Consider the following 23408-nt stretch of genomic DNA (forward strand, 5'->3'; position numbering starts at 1 on the left):
AGTATGCTGCTCTTACTGTATATTATGCACAATTAAAAGCTAACTACTGCCACAATTTAATTATACTTTAAGTTAACTTACTGCGAGTGACGACTGCTAACTTAGCAGAAGCGTAACAGGAACCATGGGCTATCCTTGCAGCGAATTCATTAGCACGCAAGGACAATTACACGAACAAAAGACGCTTGAAAAATGATTAAATAATCTTTCTCTCTTGGTGATTATGTATGGTTTCTTTTTATTCAGTTTTGCTGATGTTTAAATTGCTGCTGCAGTCATTTGCGGTGTACAGATTTTCGTCGTAATACGTCATATTTTTTCTCAAAGTGTCATTACGACAGGATATCATTTATTCGCAATAAAAATACTGCGGAAAAATAAAATATGTATTGACTAATGACATACAATTACGGCTTATTTAATAAAAACACTTCACTGTTGCCAACCACGGTCTCACATCACGAACTCATGTCTTGTTGGATCCACGAAAACCACCTTACACGTTTAGCCGCCGCATTATCTTAGTAATACGATTTATGATCTTTCACCCTAATTTTGGACGCACAGATTGCTTATTCACACACTCGACGTAATTTTAAGTAGAAAGAGACTGAGTGGTAGTTTCAAACCAATCATTTTCACAGTTCAACGTTCAGGTATTGTTAAACCCTTGTTTGGACGAAAGTTCATATTACTCCAACATTGTACGTTACTTTTACGTTTTCTCGACGTTTCATGACCCCTGGCGTTCGAATAAAATAAGTCTTCCGTTTCGGTCCATCTGTCTGCCGTCTGTCCGGATTCTTATTAGACAGATAAATAATCTTCGTACTCGGTCGATTTTTGTCTTTATATTAGGATGGTAAAACGCTAACCAAAATTTCTCTAATCATCATAAGTCATCTCAAAATTCTACATACTAAATGGACCTTAAACTGTATAAATTAACACAGTCCTAGGAATACGTGTAGTTTATGACTACGTGTTAATTTAAAAAAAAATCAAAAGTATAAAACGATATTTTGCAATTGACCGACTCTCTACTTTTGCGTTTTCTCGATGTTTCATGACCCCTGGCGTACCAATTAAATAGGTCTCCCGTTTCCGTCCGTTTGTCTGTCCGTCTGTCCGGATTTTTATTAGACAGATAATCTTCCAAAGTAGTCGGCCGATTTTTGTCAAATTTTATATTTATATTAGGATGATAAAACGCTAACCAAAATTTCTCTAATCATCATAAGTCATCTCGAAATTCTACATACTAAATGGGCTTTAAACTGTATAAAGTAACATAGTCCTAGGAATACGTGTAGTTTATGAATACGAATTATAAAGCGCTTAACCAAGATGTTCTCAAGCTTCTAGATTCTCTAGATTCTACAATTCCTAAATTGCTTAAATTGATTAGTGGTAATATTTTTCCGCCACCAGGCATAAATAACAATCTCTTTTCTTTTAATGGCGGCACAATAAAAAAAGAAGAGTGTTATTTAGTGATAATGACTGAAAAATATTACTATAAAATAATAGCAAAAATTTCAATAAAAACTGCCACAAATAAAATTAGAAATAGATTACCTAGGTTCTCTAGAGACTCGATATTCTCTAAGGTTTGCAGACTCTAGACTCTGCTAGATTTTACAGATTTTCTGAGATCTCTAGCTACTGTAAGCTTTCTAAATTATATACTCTGTAGATACTTTAATATTTCTAGGCCTTATGAGGGTTTCTAACATCTCTAGGCTGTAGGGTTTCTACATACCCTAAACTGTTTATAATCAGTGGTCTCTTTAGAGTTTATAGATTCTCTGGACACTATAACCTCTTGGGTTTTTAGGTGTCTAGATTATTATATTTTAGATTCTTTATTTTCTAGAGGTATTCTAAACTCCGTCGACGCTCAAAATGTTCTCTAGAATCTCCAATCCCTAAATTACCTAGACTGTCTAGCTTTTCTAGAGACTCTATATTCGCTAAGATTTCTAAATTCTATACCTGCTGCATTTTATCGATTTTTCTGCACCCTTTAGGTTTTTTAGGTTCTTAAATTTTCCAGGCCCTCTAGATTCTGTAGATTCTCTAGATTCTATCCGCTCTGAAAGCTCTCTAAACTTCGGAAACTCTCTAAATTCTCTCTAGTTTCTGCAATCCCTAAATTGCTTAGATTATCCACCGGTAATATTTTTCTCAATAACAATATCTTTTCTTTTAATTGCAACGGTAGCCGCACAATAACAAAAAGAAGGAAAAATAGATTATCTAGGTTCTCTAGAGATTTGATATTTTCTAAGGTCCACAGGCTGTTGACTTTGTTAGATTTTATAGATTTTCTGGGATCTCTGGCTACTCTCTAAATTCTTCCTTAATCTGTCTGTAGTATCTACACAAACTACTCTATGGATAGTTCAAGCTTTCTAGATTCTTCAGGGTTTCTAATACCTCTAGGCTGTATAAGGTTTGTAAGGTTTCTACATAGCCCAGACTGTCTATAATCAGTTGTCTCTCTAGATTCTTTGGACTCTATAACCCCTTGTGTTTTTAGGTATTAAACTAAGGTGTCTAGATTCTCAAGATTTTCTGAAGTTTCACCGAATGTTTGCAGACGTTTTAAAGTTATGATAAATGACAAATGTTTAATCAAAATATATTTACTTATCCCCTCCAAAAAATTGATGACGTGAGCTCAAAATTTTTCCGAATAAATCCTATCTAAAATGTCCAAAATATTATTAGTCTATACTTATTTTATTGCATTCATATCTTTTAAATTTGCATGAATAAATTAATTTATTTACAAGGAAGAACAATAAAATAATTAAAATACACGCAAGGTAAGGGTTTTACTGGCTCCAGAAGGTGACTTATTCGTCTGCAGCTCGTCAGTATAAACCCTTTTACCATGCTAGTAATGTTAAATACTCTTACCTCTCTAGCAAATTTCAACGAGTTTTAATTTTGTTTTAAGTGGGATTTATTAACTTGCTGTTGAGGTGGCTTTTAGAGCTGAAAGTTGTCATTGATAGTAACTTTGATGTTCAACTTTTGCCATATTTATAAACGGGTTGTAGAAGAAAAGTGGAGGATTTAAGTTGATTACTACAAAAATTTACCATTTAGATATGTTTTAAGTTTCTTGTTGTAGAAATAAGTCTGCACATATTACGAAAAAGAAGGCAAAATGTAGCCCCGCCCACCCGCCCTATCTCGTTTGTGATGACTTTTTTTATTCGTCGTGAGCCAAGAGGGCCGAGCTTAACTGCAATGAGTATCGTGTTGTTCAAAGAATACTATGTACATATATTAAGAAAAAAAAAAAACCCAAAAAGACAAAAATTAGGCCACACCCATGCCAGCACCAATCTTGATCTTAATTCTGAATTATGATGAATTCTTCATTCGTTGTCAGATCGAGGGGCGGGGCTTAATTGCAAGATTCATATTTGTCTGGAAGAATTTCTCATTTTAAACATGTTTTAAGTTTCTTCTTCTTCTGAAAAGACGACTATTAAGAAAAAATGCAAAATATAAGCCCCGCCCACCCACCCTGTCTCAATTATGCTATTTTTTTAGGTCGGGAGGCAAAGGAGCGGAATTTAATTGCAAAATCCTTATTGTTTCTCTACAAGAAAGTACCATATAACATAGATTTTTGAGTATCGTGTTATTCAAACAATACTATGTTTATTAAGAAAAAATTAAGGCCAAAGATTAAGCCTCACAAATACCTGCCCTGATCTACATAGTAATGAGGATTTCAACAATAATGTACCACTTTAAACGTGTCTTAAGTTGCTAAGAATAAAAAAAATCATCACAATTGAGATGGGGTGGGTGGGCGGGGTTCATATTTTAACCGTTTCTCTTAACATACGTAGTATTCTTTAAGCAACACGATACTCAAAAATATGTTTTTAAATTCTTCTAAAGAAATACGTATTTTTCAGTTAAGCTTCCCCCTCCCCGTGATTCGCGGCGAATAAAAAAAATCATCACAATTGAAACAGGGTGGGTGGGCGGGCTTATATTTTGTCTTTTTGTTTTAATATGTGTACACTTCTTTTCACAACATGAAACTTAAAATATGTTTAAAATGGAAAATTTTTATAATTCCCCCATAATTGCAAAATCCATAGTTCCTTGCAAAAATGTACCATTTTAACCATGTTTTAAGTTTCTTGTTGTGAAAAAATGGCTACGTGTATTAAGAAAAAAGGCAAAATATAATCCCAAATTTTTTTAATCTTAAGTCTAATTTGATATAAAAATACAGACCTGTGACGCCATCAAAGTTACTAAAACTAAATTTAAATTAGGGTTTTACAACTCACTTTTAAACTCCAATTTTTTTTGAAATTTTATAAAAAAATATTCATCATATTTGATATTTCTTTCTACGAATTTTTTAAAAATCCTGTGTGTAATTTCTAGGATTTGTAATGAAATGTGGTGGGCTAAATTTTCTTGAGGATTATTCCACACAGCGATGTTGTATCCGTTATCATTAATGACACCTTAATTACCATAATTTCTGTTTTGTTTTTCTGTCCATTTTGTTATTACTTTTTTATAATTCATCCAAACGTAAAACTTTAATATAACCATATAATTAATTTAGCTAAGTGAAATTACTAAAATGCTGGCACATAGAAGCCACATAGCAAGTGACATTTTAATTAAATTTGTAAAAGTAGAAATGTAGTCAACAATTTTTACTTTCCTTTTACATTCATATTTTCTCGATGGGCTATGACCTCTGTTTTATCTCAACAAATACTAGCCTCACCCACCGGCCTTCTGTTTTCTTACAGGGTATGTCATTTACCAAAGTTAGTCCTATCTCAGCAAGTTCTAGTCCCGCCCACCCACCCTCTCTGTTTTTAGAAGGTATGTCATTTGCACAATCAGTCTTATCTGAACAAGTATTAGCCCCACCGACCCACCCTGTTTTCATTCTAACGATCTTATTTCTGCCTGCCTCTTCTTTATTCCAGTGACTACTCTGAATATTGTTAGGTCATTCACCAAAATTAGTTTTTTCTGAATAAATACTAGCCCCGCCCACCCGCCTTCTGTTTTCTTAGAGAGTATGTCATTTACCAAAATTAGTCTTATCTCAGCAAGTACTAGCCCCGCCCACCCACCCTTTGTTTTCTTAGAAGGTAGGTCATCTGCAACAATCAGTCTTATCTTAGCAAGGACTAGCCCCGCCCACCCACCCTTTGTTTTCTCAGAATGTAGGTCATCTACAACAATCAGTCTTATCTTAGCAAGGACTAGCTCCACCCTCCCACCCTATTTTCATTCTAACGATCTTATTTGTGCCCGCCCCCTCTTCATTCCAGTGACTACTCTTAATGTTGTTCATTAATTCCCCAAAATTATTTTTATCTCAACAAAAACTAGCCCCGCCCACCCGCCTTCTGTTTTCTTAGAGAGTATGTCATTTACCAAAATTAGTCTTATCTCAGCAAGTACTAGCCCCGCCCACCCACCCTCTGTTTTCTTAGAAGGTATGTCATTTGCACAATCAGTCTTATCTTAGCAAGTACTAGCCCCGCCCACCCACCCTCTGTTTTTTGAAAAGGTATGTCATTTGCAACAATCAGTCTTATTTTAGCAGGGCTAGCCCCACCCACCCTGTTTTCATTCTAACGATCTTATTTTTGCCCGCCTCCTCTTCATTCCAGTGACTATTCTTAATATTGTTCAGTGATTCAGCAAAATTAGTTTTATCTCAACAAATACTAGCCCCGCCCCGCCTTCTTTTTTGTTAGAGGGTATGTCATTTACCAAAATTAGTCTTATCTCAGCAAGTATTAGCCCCGCCCACCCACCCTGTTTTCATTCTAACGATCTTATTTCTGCCCGCCTTCTCTTCATTCCAGTTACTACTCTTGAAAAATAGGGGGCGAGTGTTAAGAAAAAACTGATTTTGCCCCTATTAATCTTGTAAAAATTTGTGAAATTTAAAGGTGTTAAATTGCAAATTTCCATGGTAACGAATTAAATTTGCCCAAATCACTCTTATCTGAGCAAGTCCTAGCCCAGCCCATCCGCCCCTATTTTCTCAGAGGATAAGTGATTTGCCAAAATAAGACTTATCTTAAGTACTATCAAATACTACCCTCTGTGAAAATAAAATTCGAGTGCAGTATTTGCTAACATAAGTCTTATTTTGGCAAATGACATATTCTCTGAGAATATAGGGGGCGGGTGGGCGGGGCTAGTATTTGGTAATATAAGACTGATTTTGGCCAATGACATATTCTCTGGGAAAACAGGGGGCGGGTGGGCATACCTAGTATTTGTGAGGATAAAACTGATTTTGCCCCTATTAATCTTGTAAAAATTTGTGAAATTTAAAGGTGTTAAATTGCAAATTTCCATAGTAACGAGTTAAATTTGTTCAGATATGCGAAAGCAAAACCATAATGACTATCGGGTTATTCAAACGTTCATCAGAGACGAAATTATACGAAACGAGTGATCGCTATTTAAAGGAAGTTAAAACGTTTCCCACAGTGAATGTCATCTAGATACAAATTGTAATCTGGAAATTGAAAACTTTATAAATTTGGAGAAGAGTAGCTTGTCTGGACATTGTGAAAATACTAGAAATGGCAATTCTGGTTACCTTGAAAAATCTGCAGACCCTGAAAACTCTGAATATTCTATAAATTTCGGATTTCGGATTTTTGGTAATCTTGGAAAACGTCAACTAGCAACTTTGGAGAGTCTGGAAAGTCACACCTTTTAAAATTTTTAAAGTACGGAAATTTTGATCGCTTTGGAAACTTTGATAACTCTCTATTTTGGAAACAAAAAACTTGCAAATATTGAAAGTTGAAAACTCTGGTAATTTTGAAAACTCCACAAAAGTTTCTAGATTTTTAAAAATTTTTCGATCATTTTTACTCCATTTTTCTAGAACACTAGGAAATTCGAAAGAGGTCGTAAAATTGATAGGTCTAGAAATGCTGGAACCGCTAGAATCTCTAGAAACTTTGGGAAATCCGAAAATCCTGGACATTCGTCAAATTGCGGAAACTCTGGAACGTTAGAAAAGTTGGAAAATCTAGAAGTTCAAGGTGCAGAAACTTTGGAAACTTCGAAAACAGAAAACTTTGTAAGGAGAACGTAGCTTGGAAATTTAGAAAATTGAAACTTGATCACTCTGAAAAATCTAGAGGGTCTGGAAATTAGGTCTAATTTCAAAATTTGGGAAATACGGAAGCTGTAGATAGTCTGGAGATTTTGGTCTCTAGAAATTTTCTAAACTTTGAAAATTCTTTATTTTGGAAAAAAACTCTGTCGAAAACGCATAGAGTGTCTGGAAATTTTTGAAATATTGTAAATCGAAAACTCTGATAGTTTTGCAACGCTAAGACCCTCGATATTCTGTAGAATCCAGAAACTGGTAATTTTGAAACCTTAGAACTCTACGACTTTAGAAAGTCAAGATTTTCTGGAAATTCTGAAGATGTTCGAAACTCTTTAAACTCTGAAATTTCGAAAAATCTAGAAATCCTTAAACGCAGAGAATTCTGAAACTCTATAAAATCCCATGGTTTTTTCAGAAGTTTCTACATGTTTTAACATTAATTAATCATTTTTACTCTATTTCTATGAAACATATGGAAATTCTAGAGACCCCGTGGAATTCAGAAGTCCAGAAAATCTGGAACCACTGGAGCACTAGAAACTTTTGAATTCGAAAATCATCCATCATGAAATCTCTGAATTTTGGAAACTTCGAAAATTCTATATTCCGAAAACTGAATTCTCTATACAGACCTGTGACACCATCAAAGTTACTAAAACTAAATTTAAATTAGGGTTTTACAACTCACTTTTAAACTTCTATTTTTTTTGAAATTTTATAAAAAAATATTCATCATATTTGATATTTCTTTCTACGAATTTTTTAAAAATCCTGTGTGTAATTTCTAGGATATGTAATGAAATGTGGTGGGCTAAATTTTCTTGAGGATTATTCCACACAGCGATGTTGTATCCGTTATCATTAATGACACATTAATTACCATAATTTCTGTTTTGTTTTTCTGTCCATTTTGTTATTACTTTTTTATAATTCATCCAAACGTAAAACTTTAATATAACCATATAATTAATTTAGCTAAGTGAAATTACTAAAATGCTGGCACATAGAAGCCACATAGCAAGTGACATTTTAATTAAATTTGTAAGAGTAGAAATGTAGTCAACAATTTTTACTTCCCTTTTACATTCATATTTCTTGATGGGCTATAACCTCTAGGGTACGAAAACATAGGTCTCTGGTTTCCGCCTAGCTGTCTGTCCGCACGTTTCAAGGTTACCGCAAACGTGGTAAATTTTTAATCAAAATATATGTGTCTAAACACCACGCCCCCGTTTTTCGTTAGATAAAATAAAATAAATAAAATTAAACGCAATTTTGTTCGATTGTGGCTTTATTAATAATTTTAATCCTCTATTTTGAGGCGACAAAGTCATTCCAACCAAATTAATTTATAAGTGACATTCTTCCGTTGTATAAACATAAACACCGCAAGTTGTTATTATTACTGAGAGGCCACTTTTACCTATTGTAGCTGAACTTAGCCCCTCACAAAAACTTTTTTGTAAAATGTCAATTCGATGAATAGTTTGTTTAGTGAACTAATTGGTGCCACGTCCGCTTAAATTAAAAACGGGGCATTATTACCAAATTAATTTCACGTTTCGTTTAATAAAACATGAGCTCAATTTGGCTGCGTACTCCTGCGAGATAATTATAATTCTAAGAAGTCGTCTTTATTTTTTGATAGATGAAGTTTTGATGTGATATTGTCGGGATTTTTCCCATTTAACTTGAAAAGTTTGCGTCATACTTTAATCCAGAAAGTTTACATTATGATTGCGGAGTTTTCTGAATATGGGCGTGAAATGCTGTCATCGAACGTAACAATCTCGAGTAAGAAGTTTCGCAAGGAACGAAAGAAAATAAAAATAATTAAGTAATAAAATTGCATTACCCGTCTTTTATCTGTTCTAGATATCTTCTTGTGTTATTTGTGTAGCAGTCTAGTCGGAAATTTAGTCAACTGCAAAACCACCATGTAACTAAGTTTTACATTAATAATTCTTTAATGCAACTGCGGGAAATAAAATTCGTTCCAGCGTACATTTTAAATTCTTCTCCATAATAACCAGTTACGATCAGATCATATCAGTAAGTTACGATAAAAAAAGAATTATTATTATGGATCTGTTTGCTCAGGTTTTGCTTTTATTTAATTAATAACCGCGCAACTTGCGACGTATCTCTTAAACGATCACCCAAATTCCATATTTTTATTAATTAACATGTTAACATATTTCTCCAAAAACCGTTCTTTGTTTGATCCTCTATTCCAAGTTTCGCTTAATTAAATTAGCTTATCGTTGCCGCCAATTGATCTCTAGCAGAAATTAATTATAAGAAATTTATTTAATGGACCGAGCTGATAAATACGGCCTTCCTCGAAAATTAAGCCGTTTACTTTTTAATCTTCAGATTACTAATTTTAATTGGTGCGGATACTTTTACAGCTCTACAAAAATCACAAATACGCACTGCAACGACACCACTGCTCAAAACGACAGCCCAATTTACTTAAAAGTGCTCATTTATTAATGATGCAATGCTGTACGCTGCTAATTTTCATGCACAAGCTAAAACATAAATGATTAACTGGACATCCAATGTACGATGGGGATAAAGGAAAGCAAAATATTAATAATATTTTTCTGCGTACGGATGATGAAAAAAAAGACAAAAACAGAATAAAACACAAATTACTAGCTTCATTTTCAGCTAATTAGGGTCCCAAAATCCGTTGATACATCAGGACAATATTTAGAGAGAGCTTTTCACTTAAAGCTCAACAACCAGTCAGATTTGACATTTTTTTTTAACTAAGCGGTGGAGTCTGTATAAAGAAAAAGACAAACGAATTTAAATTACAGAAAATAAGAGTTTCAGTTTAAGTCAATATTTGCCCGCTCCAAGACAAAGACAGCGATTGTGAGACAGAAAGAATGCAAGCAATAATGTAACACAAAAAATCGTTATCAGTATATAAAGTTGAAATTCGTAAATGTTCGCGTATTACTATTATAGCACGTTTGGTAGATTAAAATTTAATGAAATTTTGTCCTTTATTTGATTCGTCTCTCCTATACTGACTCAGCGTCGTAAAAACGGTCGTAAGCACATGCGCACGCACTCAATTGTGCAGGAAAAATAATCTCCACACACTAATTTTTAGCTAAAGGCGCTTTAAGTTAGTGAAAGTTAAAAGATCAATAAAAAGCTTCCAGCCGTTACAACACCAGCTTTATTGCCAACGTTAAAATTTTCATTGATGCCACACAAAAAAATTCATTAAAAGGGGATTTTACTGATTCACTTTTATCGCAGACTTTATTGATTCACTGATAATGAGTCACAAGTGTATTGCGGGTAATTAAGTTCTGGTCGCAGAAACCGGATCAATACTTTACCAATACCAATGATAAGAGGAAAAGTGTCGAAAGAGGTGTTTGTGCGAATATTGGAAATAGTTAACTGCTTCGGCCAGAATTGCAAATATCGCTCAAATCGACTTTTCCGTTCTATCAGTGTCAGTATAGAGTTAACCCAAGAAGCGTGAAATCAACCTAGAAATGCACTGAAGCTGTTTATTGACGCAGAATTAATAACACTAACTTAATATCTGGAGTGAATCCAAAAGTTTTAAACGTCACAGTTTGCGAGGTGTGCACGTAGGTCTAGTCTTGAAAATATAAAACTTAGTTACAGATATAAAGATAAGTATCTCATGTTAAAATTTGATTTACAAACGTTGTCAAAATGTTTTATATCTGATGTTATACATGCATGACTTTGAAATCATTTGTGGAAGGGAAGATGACATTGCCGATAACTTTCAACTATGCGCCACGTTTTATTCTCATTATAAAGGTAGTTCCAATTTACTACGAGGAATTTCCACAAACGTGTCAAAATGTTCATAAAAATTCCTCATACCGTCCGAGAAAATAATTGGACGAGGTTTCTTTACAACGTCAAATATTATAAGGAGCAGATGTTAGTGCGATATGATACAATCAAACTAATTAGACTATTAAAAAGACCTTTACGTACGGATGCAATTATGACTAATTAAAATACCTGCCATTCTTAAAAATATGTCTAAAGAATAATAGTACAACCCATACCCCATGCAACTGGCTACTTTAATATTCTCTCGAGGCGTCATGACATCTAAAGTACACGTGTAGTTTATGAATACGAGTTAACTTTTTACACAAGGCATCTACATTTTTGGAAAAAAAAACAAAATTATAAAACAACATTTAGCATTTTAAAAATAACTGTGTGACCATCTTCATAAAATTAATCACTCTCTTATTTTTTATTGATCGAATATGAGTCACTTTCTCGAAAATATGTGAATCTGCCGGTCTTTATTTAATACTGATTAACTAAGAATTATAATAATAATAATAATTTTAATCCTTTGTTTTGAGCCGACAAACTCATTCATCTAATTTCTACGTGACATTCTTCCGATGTATAAACGTAAACACTTCAAGTTGTTATTATTGCTGAGAGGCCATTTCTACTTATTGAGCGTAAGCTAAGGAACTATAGGCTGAGCATTCCTTAGAGAAATTATTGTTTATAATTTTTCGAAACAGCTGGATTTAATGTATTGACTTTATGGGCGAGTGAAGTTCTGTCGAAATAATCTTTGACCAATTTTTATATACAGGGTCGATGTGAAAAATCATTAGTTGTAGAAACAAGTGACAGGGCTAGTACTTGCCAAGATAAGATAAACAAATAATGATAAACAAGAAAATCTAGACAAAAACGTAAAACTAATCCCACCCACCACCGCTTTTGAATTTCATTGTTTTTTTTTTGATTAGATGCAGACTGAATTTTACAGCATCAAATGGTGAACTAGATTTACAAAAATTCAAAGTTGAGTTGTCATTGTATAAATCGATTACTTAAGAACATATTTCACATGATAATTTCTAGTAGAAAAAATAAGAATTTTACAATTAGGCTCCGCCCCTCGGCTTACGACGAATAAAAAAATTAGTCTAAAGAGTTTAGACAGTACTTCCCTCGCTGTCGGAAACGTGACGACTGCATGTCTATTATGTTTTTTTTTTCGCAGTAGATTTCATTATTTTTTTGAGTCACCCGGTATATGCAAATTCAAAAAATATGAACGGAATCATAAATTACAAGCACAGACTCATCATATTTTGTATTTTCTAGATAGGATTTATTCGGCAAACTTTTGAGCTGACGTCATCAGTTTTTTGTAGAAGATAACCAGATATATTTTGACTAAACATTTACAGGGTCATCAAAATTGATTAAGAGAGTTGGTACCCCCTGTTTTTGTCGTGAAGTTTGTCAACCTTATGACAGATTTGTTTAAGGTTATATGGCAATGAATTCAGTGGCGTGACAAAAATTAGAAACTTCAAATTTGACAACTAATGTTTTTACCAAAAAAAAAAGTCGAAAAAAGACGCCACTGAGTTTTGAAATTTGAAACTTGAAACTTCAAATCTGACAGCTAATATTTTTATACAACTTAATAAACCAAATTATTCAAGTTCAGGTTTACCAACTCTCTCAATCAATTTTGATGACTCTGTATTATGCTCTTTATAAAACATTTGCAAAATTTTAAAACATTCGGTTCTGGAGTTCCTGATTAAATCAATAAAATACATTTACCCATTCATTATTTTTTTGGGTCACCCTGTATATGCAAATCCAAAAACTATGAATGAAATGATAAATTACAAGAAGAGACTCACCATATTTTGTACATTTTAGATAGGATTTATTTAGCAAAATTTTGTGCAGACGTCATAAATTTTTTAAGGAGGATGAGCAAATACATTTTGATCAAAAACTTACCATGCTTATGATAACTTTAAAACACCTTCAAGATTTCATAGCATTCGGTTTTGTAGTTCCTGAGAAAATCAGTAAAATAAATTTACGCATTCATTAATTTTTTTTTGTCACCCTGTATATGCAAATCCAAAAAATATGAATGGAGTGATATATCACAAGCACAGACTCATCACATTTTGTACATTTTACATAGGATTTATTTGGCAAACTTTTGAGCTGACGTCATCAAGTTTTTGGAGGGGATAACCAAATATATTTTGAGTAAAGATTTATGATGCTCTTCATAGCCTTAAAACATCTGCAACATTTCAAAACATTCGGATTAGCAGATTCAAAATTAAATTGCAAAATGTTGTTTTATAATTTTGATTTTTTTTTCAAAAATCTGGACATTTCGGGTAAAAACTCAATTCGGAGTCGTAAACTACATGTTTAGGATTATATTATTTTATACAATTTAAAACCCATTTACTATGTACAATTTTGAAATGACGTCATCACATTAGTGGTGGGGATGATTAGACAAATTTTAGTTAGCGTTTTACGATCTACATGCTATTCCTAATGTAACTACAAAATTTCACAACAATCGGTCCAGTACTTTCGGAGATTATCTGTCTAATCAAAAATCCGGGACGGCAGACAGACGGACAGACGGACGGACAGACGGACAGACAGACGGAAATTGGAGACCTATTTCTTCGTCTTCTAGGGGTCATGAAAGATATAGAATAACTGTCTGACAATCCTACCCCCTTTTTATCACGCTCTTATTTTTTATTGATCGAATATAAGTCACCCAACTTTTTTTTAATAATGTTCAAATAAGAATTATAACAATAATATGTCAAACACTTTTCTTGATTCTGGCTTAATTAATAATTTTAATTATCTGTTTTGAGTCGACAAACTCATTCATCTAATTTCTACGTGACATTCTTCCGATATATAAACGTAAACACTTCAAGTTGTTATTATTGCTGAGAGGCCATTTCTACTTATTGAGCGTAAGCTAAGGAACTATAGGCTGAGCCTCCCTTAGAGAAATTGATGTTTACAATTATTCGAAAAAGGTGGATTTAATGTACTGCACTTTATGGACGAGTGAAGTTCTGTCTAAATAATCTTTGACTAATTTTTTTCTTAATATCTGTAGTCTTCTTTTCCCAACAAGAAAGGTAAAACATGTTCAAAATGGTAAATTTTTGTAGGAAAGAAAAAAAATTTATCAAATTGAGCTTGGGATGCTCAATTTTTGGCTTGTTCTCCTTTTTTTAATATACATATTATTCTTTGAACAACACGATACTCAAAAACATGTTTTTACCTCTTCTAGAGAAATAAGGATTTTGCAATAGAGCTCCGCCCCCTTTGCTCACGGCGAATAAAAAAATCATCACAATTGAGATAGGGTGGGTGGGCGGGCTTACTTTTTGCCTTTTCTGTCTTAATATGTGTAGACTTATTTCGACAACAAGAAACTTAAAACATGTCTAAAATGGTAAATTTGTATAGGGAAATATCGATTCTGCAATTACGCTCCGCCCTTCGGTCTGACAACGAATGAAAAATTCATCACGACTGAGATCGAGATGGATGGGTGGGGCTTCTCTTTTGAATTACTTTGTTAATTAATTAATACGTTTAGTTTTCTTTATATAACACGATTACTTAAGAACATATTTCACATGATAAATTCTCCTAGAAAAATAAAGATTTTACAATTAGCCTCCGCCCCTCGGCTTACGACGAATAAAAAAAAACATCAGAATTGCGATAGGGCGGGTGGGCGGGGTTTATATTTTGTTTTTTCTTTTCTTAACATACATAGCCATTTTTTTATAACAAGAAACTTAGACCATGATTAAAATGGTACATCCTTACCAGGAAATATGGATTTTGAAATTATGGGGTGGAGTCTAATTGAAGGGTGTCAGGGGGAAGCAATGAATGTCACATTGGATAAAAATCAACTGTTTCCTATATTTATCTATAGGAAAATGTTGTCAAGTACAATTAGCTAACTATAAGTCTTACATTTTGAGATTGACCAATAAAATGAGTGACTAAAAAGAAAATCGGGTGGGTGGGCGGGGCCACTTTAACTATTTTAAGCCTAATTCGCCACCTGACGTAATAAAATTCATTTTTCATCTAATCAAAAAAACTAATGAAGTTCAAAAGCGGTGGTGGGTGGGATTAGTTTTACGTTTTTTGTGTAGATTTCGTTGCTTGTCACTATAAAATTCCCCTTTTGTCCAATAGAATGAGTGATCAGGAGAAAAACCGGGTGGGTGGGCGGGGCCACTTTGAATTTTTATAAACAGATTCGATCACATGACAAAATAAAATTCGCCACCGCCATCGAAACAAAAAACCAATGAAATTCAAATGGGCGGGATTAGTTTTACGCTTTTTGTCTAGATTTCCTTGTGATATTTATTGTTTTCTCCCCTTTTGTTTAAGTTTTACGGGGACGTCCAATGTCTTCTCCCACACAAGATTTTTATATTTTGTAATATTATTACCAACGTTTTCTCCCTATTTTACAATATTTAAAAAAATACTCCTTAATAACTACAAAAAAAATAAGAATGTGGCATTCATTGTTTTCTCCCAACAGCCTTCAATTGTAAAATCAATATTTCCTTATACAAATTTTCCACATGTTTTAAGTTTCATGTTGTGAAAAGAAGTCTACACATATTAAAACAAAAAGGCAAAATGTAAGCCCCGCCCACCCACCTTATCACAATTTTATGATTTTTTTTATTCACCGTGAACCAAGGGGACGGCGCTTAACTGAAAAAAACTTATTTATTTACAACAAATTAAAAACATGTTTTTGAGTATCACTATGTATATTAAAAAAAGTCAAAATATAAACCCCGCCCACCCACCCCCATCTCGATTATGATGATTTCTTTTATTCTTACAAACTTAAAACACGTTTCAAATGGTAAATTTTTGTAAGGAAAAAATGGATTTTGCAATTTGGCTCCGCCCCCAGGTCCGCCAACGAATGAAAACTTCATTACTATGTAGATCAGGCAAATAATAAGGATTTTGCAATTAAATTCCGCTCCTTTGGCCCTCGACGATTAAAAAAAATTATCACAATTGAGATAGGGTGGGTGGGCGGGGCTTATATTTTGCCTTTTTTCTTAATATCCACTTAACTACTTGATCCAGCCCCGCAGACAAAAATCACACGGATTGAGATCGGGTGAACGCGGAGGCCAAGCTTTTCTATAGCTGCTCTTCCAACACACTGTTGTTTGCTAGTTTGTTTGGTAAAATATAAGGTTTAACTAAGCGGTCATTTACGATACCGTTCTTCTTGACGAGCGTGTGGATTTTCTTCGGACCAAATGTGAGTATTGTGAATCCTGCTTCATCCGTAAACACAACGCAATTTAAAAAGTAAGGGCGTTCACGATATTGCTTTAACGATTCGCAGTAAATTCCACGACGTGAAAAATCAGCGGGCTCCAAAGCTTGTACTTTTTGAACGTGGTATGGATATGAGCCTTGTTCTTTTAATATGCACTACAAACTGTGAGAAACTCCAAGTTTAGTTGCAAATTGCAAGTCGGTGAATGCTGATGTGGGGCTTTTCTTCGACACGTTCCAAAATTTGTTCTTCAGCTTGTAGTATTCTTTCGGTTGTATAACGTTACTTATCAGTGCGCTGCTTTTTGGTTCTTAATCCTAGTCGTTATGTCTCAATCCTTCATCAATGTGTAAGTTCACAGATAAGTTTCAATAATAACATAAAAATAGCTTTCGTTTTAGAAATTTCTGAGAGTTTGGAACCGTCAAAAGACAGACAGACAGACGCCGACTGCCAAGAAAACAGGAAATTAGTCGTGAAAATACCCGATTGGGGGAAATGAACACAAACAGCGAGAATCCCATGTACACACGAGACATATAATTATTTTGAGCGCACGGGTGTATATTTACTAATTCGTGGGTACACCGTCTTTGTCCAATTGTCTTCAAGCGACTCATTACCCTCGAAAACACTTTCTTCTAAAATAAATTATCCAAACGTTGTTTATTTGTTTATTAATTTAGTGAAGTATCAAAGCTTTCGAGGTAATTTTTGCCCTATTGTAGTTGCGTAAGAGGAATTGGAGCATTCACACATCAATGACACTGTAAAGACGGTATTAACCTAAATCCAATTGTCCATTGAAGTAATTACTGTTAGTTAGGTGCATCAAGGCGTAGTTTATATTGAATTATACTTCCGGAAACTTTGATAATTATATTCAAAGACTAGGAGTGAAAAACACTTCACCGGGTTTGTGATGGACTATAAAATTAGCTTTTGGTACTTTGTGATGCGGCAAGTGTACAATAATGCAATTTTCTTCATTAATTTGTAATCAGTAGAGAAAGAATTGGCACAGGATGCGTTCAATTACCAACTAATTTGAAGCTAAAAGTGGTAGTTCATCTGCACACGTCGTATTATTTGAATTCTTGCGAAAAACGTCAGTGGTTAAATGTGCGAGAGCGTCGAATTTATGGAGTTCTCGGTCTTTGTCTCAATTAAGTTGTAATTTGTTTTAAGATGATAATGGGCAGAACTTTTATTGTTGAATGATTGTGGTAAAGTTTCGGCGATAAATATTACACCATAGCGCTACATCTAGGTGCCCAGTGAAGTAGTTCTGTTAATTAAGTACGAGTGCTCGGTTGCTTCTATCCTATGTAAAATTATATCTGAGAACGTTCTAAAAAGTTTGTTAATTATAGTTTGGGGGTAATTAGGAGAAGAAGCGCGTGATAAGGGTTAAGACGGATTGTGTTCTACATTATCGAAAATTAGCCAATTAATTATTAATCATGCTTACGTTACGGAGTATCAGCAGGCACTTTGAAAAAGTAATAACCAGGTTCAGTAACTGAAACTAACATCACGTGCCCTCGAGCTCAATGTATATGTAAATAATTAGTACATATCAGATACATCAAAGCCTCCTCCTAGTTCTGTAAATTTCTACAGCGAAATGAAATAAAAAGTTTATTAATTATATGTTTTTGGAAGCAAACTCCCAGAGCGCTTTGGCTCCATCGGATTTAGCTACCTATATTAGCTTTAGATTTGTGCGGAGATGGAATTCCTCAATTAATTTTAAATCAATAATTACGTAAGAGTAGGCTGATTGTTTCGTTGTTGCAAAAATCCCCAACAGGCCACCACAATGTGGCCTTAAGAGGGCGGTTTTTTCTCCAACTAGATGAGCCAGGAGGAAATTGCAAACTTTAGCGTGAAAATCGATACAGCGCCATTTATACACAAATTTCAATAAACGGCTCATTTACAAAACTAAACGAAAGAAATGAAAACCTGCATCACTATGAATGTAAATGAACGAATTTACCGAAATTTGTTGGTAATGTTGATACTAATGCCATTAAAAAAGTATGCTTCTGAAAAGAAAAGTTAGTTTCTTCGTGGCCAGTAATTGGTTCTCGGACTCCAGGAAACTTTTAGAACTGGTAGTCGGGGAGGTTGTATTTTACACCAACTTCGGTTAAAAATTCCCATAAGATAAAAACAATGGCGTTGGCAGAATTTCAACGTCTGGCTTCATTCTCGGGATATTTCCACAAACGAAACAGAAATAGCAAATCCATGGTCACTATTAATTCAATAAAACGTAAGTCTAGGAAATGTTGTCAAGTTAAATGTTAATTATCTGTCAACCTATCGTAAATAAACAAAAAATTTTTGCACGTTGCTTATCAGTGCGCCGCTTTTTTTCAATAACTACCAATGGAATGACGTCATCTCCAAAATTTACAATAATATATTTTTTTAATGTTATAAAAAGAGGTGCTTTTTGCGATGTATGAACCGTGTTGAGTTTTCAGCCTAGACATTCAGATTTTTGGAAAAAAAAATCAAAATTGTATAACAATATTTTACAATTTGACTTTGAAACTGAAAAACTAAATGCTACAAATTTTTGCAAACGTTGTAAATCGTTAATTACAATTTATTCGTTTATCCCTTCCCAAAAACTGATGACGTCATCTAAAAATTTGGCTTAATAAATCCTTGCGGTTTATCTATGCAGTCATTGTTTTTAGAATTACTTATACAAGGTGACTCAAACAAATTGATGAATGAGGCAATTTATTTTATGAAATAAATCAAAAAAGACTCACTCAATTTTCTTGAAAATTTGGGAATATACTTACTTGAAAAATCAAATCGTATAATTTTTCACAAAATGTGGATTTATTTACCTTCGATAAATTTTTTGATATCACAATTTTTGATTTTTTTATTTTCTTTAATTTTTCCATTTTTCAATGTTTCGGTTTCATAGTTTTTCGTTTTTCAGCTTTAATTTTTTTCCTTTTTCAATTTTTTGATATTACAATTTTTGATTATTCGATTTTTCCATTTTTTGATTTTTATTTTTCATTTTTTCCATTTTTAACGTTCATTTCCTCGATTTTGTATCACAGTTACTCCTTTTTTCAGGGCGTTTATTTTTTCAATGTTTCTTTGAATTTTATGATTTTTCATTGCTTTAAGTTTTCAAATTTTCAATCTTTCTTTTTTCAGTTTTGCAATTTTTGAATTTTCAGTTATCCGATTTTCCGATTTCTTTAATTTTCAATGCTTTTATTTTAGAATCCATATTTCGTTTTTCGATTTTGGCCTTTTTCAATTTGAAGTTTCTCAATTTTTGATTGTTCGATCTCTGAGTTTTTCGTTTCTTCAATTTTTCAGGTTCTTGATGTTCAATCTTTAGATTTTTCAAAGTTTTCATTTCATACTTTTCTGTTTTTTCATTTTTGAGGTGAAATAAAATAAAATCGAAACATCGAAAAATTAATACATGATCGTTTTCCGGGATGGAACCGTGTAAATTGAGTTTTTGGGCTCAACGTTTCGCACTTTCGTGAGTGGGATCTTCAGGAGCAGGGTTAAGAATAAGCCAAAACAGCATGGTAACTCAGTATGTCAACCATACCAGAGACAAAACTCTTTCGTCCTTTTCGTCCTTCGTCCATATCGTCCTTCGTCCATCGTCCTTTTCGTCCTTCGTTCTTTACGTTTTTTTTCATCCTTCGTCCTTTTCATCCTTTTCGTTCTTCGTCCATATCGTCCTTCGTCTTTCTCGTCCTTCGTTTTTTGGTCCTTCCTCCTTTTCGTCCTACGTCTTTTTCGTCCTCCGTCCTTTTCGTCCTCCATCCATTTCGTTCTCCGCCCTTCGTCTTTTGTCCTTTTCGTCCTTCGACCTTTTTGTCCTTCGTGCTTTTTCTCCTTCGTCCTTTTCGTCCTTCGTCCATATCGTCCTTCGTCCATAATCGTCCTTCGTCCATTTCGTCCTTGGTCCATTTCGTTCTTCATCCTTCTCGTCCTTCGTCTTTTTCGTCCCTCGTCCTTTTCGTCCTTCGTCTTTTTCGCCCTTCGTCCTTTTCGTCCTTCGTCCTTTCCGTCCTTCGTCCTTTTCGTCCTTCGTCCTTTTCGTTTTACTCTTCCTTCGTCTTTTTCGTCCTTGGTCCTTTTCGTCCTTCGTCCTCCATCCTTTTCGTCCTTGGTCCTTTTCGTACTTGGTCCTTTTTGTCTTTCGTCCTTTTCGTCCTTCGTCCTTTTTCGATCTTCGTCCTTTTTCGTCCATCATCCTTTTCGTCCTTCATTCTTTTCATCCTTCGTCCTTTTCTTCCTTCGTCTTTTTCGTCCTTCGTCCTTCGTCCTTTTCTTGGTTCGTCCTTTTCATCCTTCGTCCTTTTCGTCCTTCGTCCTTTTCGTCCTTCGTCTATATCGTCCTTCGTCCATTTCGTCCTTCGTTCTTTTCGTCCTTCATCTTTTTCGTCCTTCGTCCTTTTCGTCCTTCATCCTTCGTCCTTTTCGTCCTTCGTCTTTTTCGTTTTATTCATCCTTCGTCCTTTTCATACTTTTCGTTCTTCTTCCATATCGTTCTTCGTCCATATGGTCCTTCGTCCATATCGTCCTTCGTCCTTCTCGTCCTTCGTTTTTTCGTCCTTCGTCCTTTTCGTCTTTCATCCTTTTCGTCCTACGTCTTTTTCGTCCTCCGTCCATTTCGTTCTCCGCCCATTGTCCTTTGTCCTTTTCGTCCTTCGGCCTTTTTGTCCTTCGTACTTTTCCTCCTTCGTCCTTTTCGTCCTTTGCCCATATCGTCCTTGGTCCTCCTTGTCCTTCGTCTTTTTCGTCCTTCGTTCCTTTCGTCCTTCGTCCTTTTCGTCCTTCGTCCTTTTCGTCCTTCGTCCTTTTTCGTCCTTCGACCTTTTCGTTCCTTTCGTCCTTCGTCCTTTTCGTCCTACGTTTTTTTCGTCTTTCGTCCTTTTCGTCCTACGTTTTTTTCGTCCTCCGTCCTTTTCGTCCTTCGTCCTTTTCGTTTTACTCGTTCTTCGTCTTTTTCGTCCTTGGTCCTTTTCGTCCTTCGTCCTCCGTCTTTTTCGTCCTTAGTCCTTTTCATCCTCTGTTCTTTTCATCCTTCGTCCTTTTCGTTCTTTTAGTACTTTGTCCTTTTTGTCTTTCATCCTTTTCGTCCTTCGTCCTTTTTCGTTTTTCGTCTTTTTCGTCCATCGTCCTTTTCATCCTTCGTCCTTTTCGTCCTTCGTTCTTTTCATCCTTCGTCTTTTTCTTCCTTCGTCCTTTTCGGCCTTTTCGTCCTTCGTCCATATCGTCCTTCGTCCTTTGCGACCTTCTAAACGTCCTTCGTCCTTTGCGACCTTGTAAACGTCCTTTGTCCTTTTTCGTCCTTCGACCTTTTCGTCCTTCGTCCTTCGACCTTTCCGTCTTTCGTCCTTTTCGTCCTTCGTCTATATCGTCCTTCGTCCATTTCGTCCTTCGTCCTTTTCGTCCTTCGTCTTTTTCGTCCTTCGTCCTTTTCGTCCTTCGTTCTTAGTCCTTTTCGCCCTATATCTTTTTCGTCCTTCGTCCTTTTCGCCCTTCGTCCTTTTCGCCATTCGTCCTTTTCGTCCTTCATCCCCCGTCCTTTTCGTCCTTGGTCTTTTTCATTCTCTGTCGTTTTTGTCTTTTGTCCTTTTCGTACTTTGTCCTTTTTCGTCCTTCGTCCTTTTTGGTCCATCGTCCTTTTCGTCCTTCGTTCTTTTCATCCGTCGTTCTTTTCGTCCTTCGTTCTTTTCATCCTTCGTCCTTTTCGGCCTTTTCGTCCTTCGTCCACATCGTCCTTCGTCCTTTTCATACTTCGTCCTTTTCGTCCTTTTAAACGTCCTTCGCCCTTTTTCGTCCTTCGTGCTTTTTCGTCCATCGCTCTTTTCGTCCTTCGTTCTTGAAAATTTTTAAATCGAAAATTGCAAAATCTAAAAACTGAAAAAACAAAAACGAAAAATTGAAAAATCAAATTTCTAAAATTTGAAGTAACGAAAAAGTAAAAAAATTAAAATTGAAATATTATAAACTCAAAACATTAAAAAACCGAATCGTTCCGCCCACCCACGCTGTTGTCATTCTAACGATCTTATTTCTAGTGAATTGAGTATAAGATCCATGTTTCATTCTGATCTGATAAAATACATCACTGAAATGGGGAGGGGTGGGTGGGCGGGGTTAATTATATGTCCCTTTTAGAATGGGAATAGGAACTACTAGAATGCATAGGCTGTTAAAAAAAGAAAAATATGCGTTAATCGTAATTTTTTGTTGTACTATTTGCTATAAGATTTATTTCTTATTTCAGAAGAAAAAATGAGACAACGGGTGGGTGGGCGGGGCTAAATTTAACTTTTTCCTATAGAATCTTTTATAAGCAAGCAATAGCCCCGCCCACCCACCCTTTCTTCATTTCAGTGATTACTCTTAATATTGTTCAGTCATTTACCAAAATCAGTCTTATCTAAACAAACACTACCCCCGCCCGCCCACCCTCTATTTTTTTAGAGTGTATGTAATTTGCCACAATCAGTCTTGAAAAAAATTGAAAACTCGGGAAATTTCAAACTATAAAAATTTAAAAGTACGAAAGCTGGAAAACTGAAAAATTGAAACTTAAAAAGTCGAAAAATTGCAGATCGAAAAACTGAAAAAATAAACTTCGCTTCCGGGGCGAGGAAAGTTCTATCGAAATAACCTTCGACCAGCTTTTTAAAAGTAAATTCAATTACTTAAATAAATAGAGTTCGTGCGAAAACTTATCTTATTAACACAAGTTTGCTCAACCCTTATCTATAAGTTAGTATAAGATGTAGGAACTCTAGTTTAGAAACAACAGTAAAACAATATGTAATCGCAAGCCAGGTGTTCAGAAATACAACTAGATTTTCTCCCTCGAACTCACAACTGTCGTCTAAATTTGATTAATTATATTTTTAAAGTATGAAGGTGGAAAGCGCTGACGAGCTTTGCGACAAGTTACAAAATTGGATGCAGATTTGTGAGGAAGTAAGCACAAAAACAAAGATATTTCCT

General features: G+C 34.7%; 2 protein-coding genes across 2 annotated transcripts; both read right to left on the reverse strand.

The window, feature by feature from the left end:
- Window positions 1–20885: 20885 nt before the first annotated feature.
- Window positions 20886–21453, reverse strand: LOC135141679 (putative uncharacterized protein DDB_G0292636). Its single transcript, XM_064072984.1, has 2 exons — window positions 21379–21453; window positions 20886–21236 (listed from the first exon to the last, which is right to left on the reverse strand). The coding sequence occupies exons 1-2, from the start codon at window positions 21451–21453 to the stop codon at window positions 20886–20888; spliced, it is 426 nt and encodes a 141-aa protein (XP_063929054.1).
- Window positions 21454–21684: 231 nt separating this feature from the next.
- LOC135141680 (putative uncharacterized protein DDB_G0292636) lies at window positions 21685–22068 on the reverse strand. The gene has a single exon (XM_064072985.1). It carries the CDS (start codon window positions 22066–22068, stop codon window positions 21685–21687), a length of 384 nt encoding a protein of 127 aa, XP_063929055.1.
- Window positions 22069–23408: the final 1340 nt, after the last annotated feature.

This window comes from Zophobas morio, unplaced genomic scaffold, assembly GCF_036711695.1.
Source record: "Zophobas morio isolate AGI-343-1 ecotype UQ-CSIRO unplaced genomic scaffold, CSIRO_AGI_Zmor_V1 ptg000044l, whole genome shotgun sequence".
Classification (NCBI taxonomy): Eukaryota; Metazoa; Arthropoda; class Insecta; order Coleoptera; family Tenebrionidae; genus Zophobas; species Zophobas morio.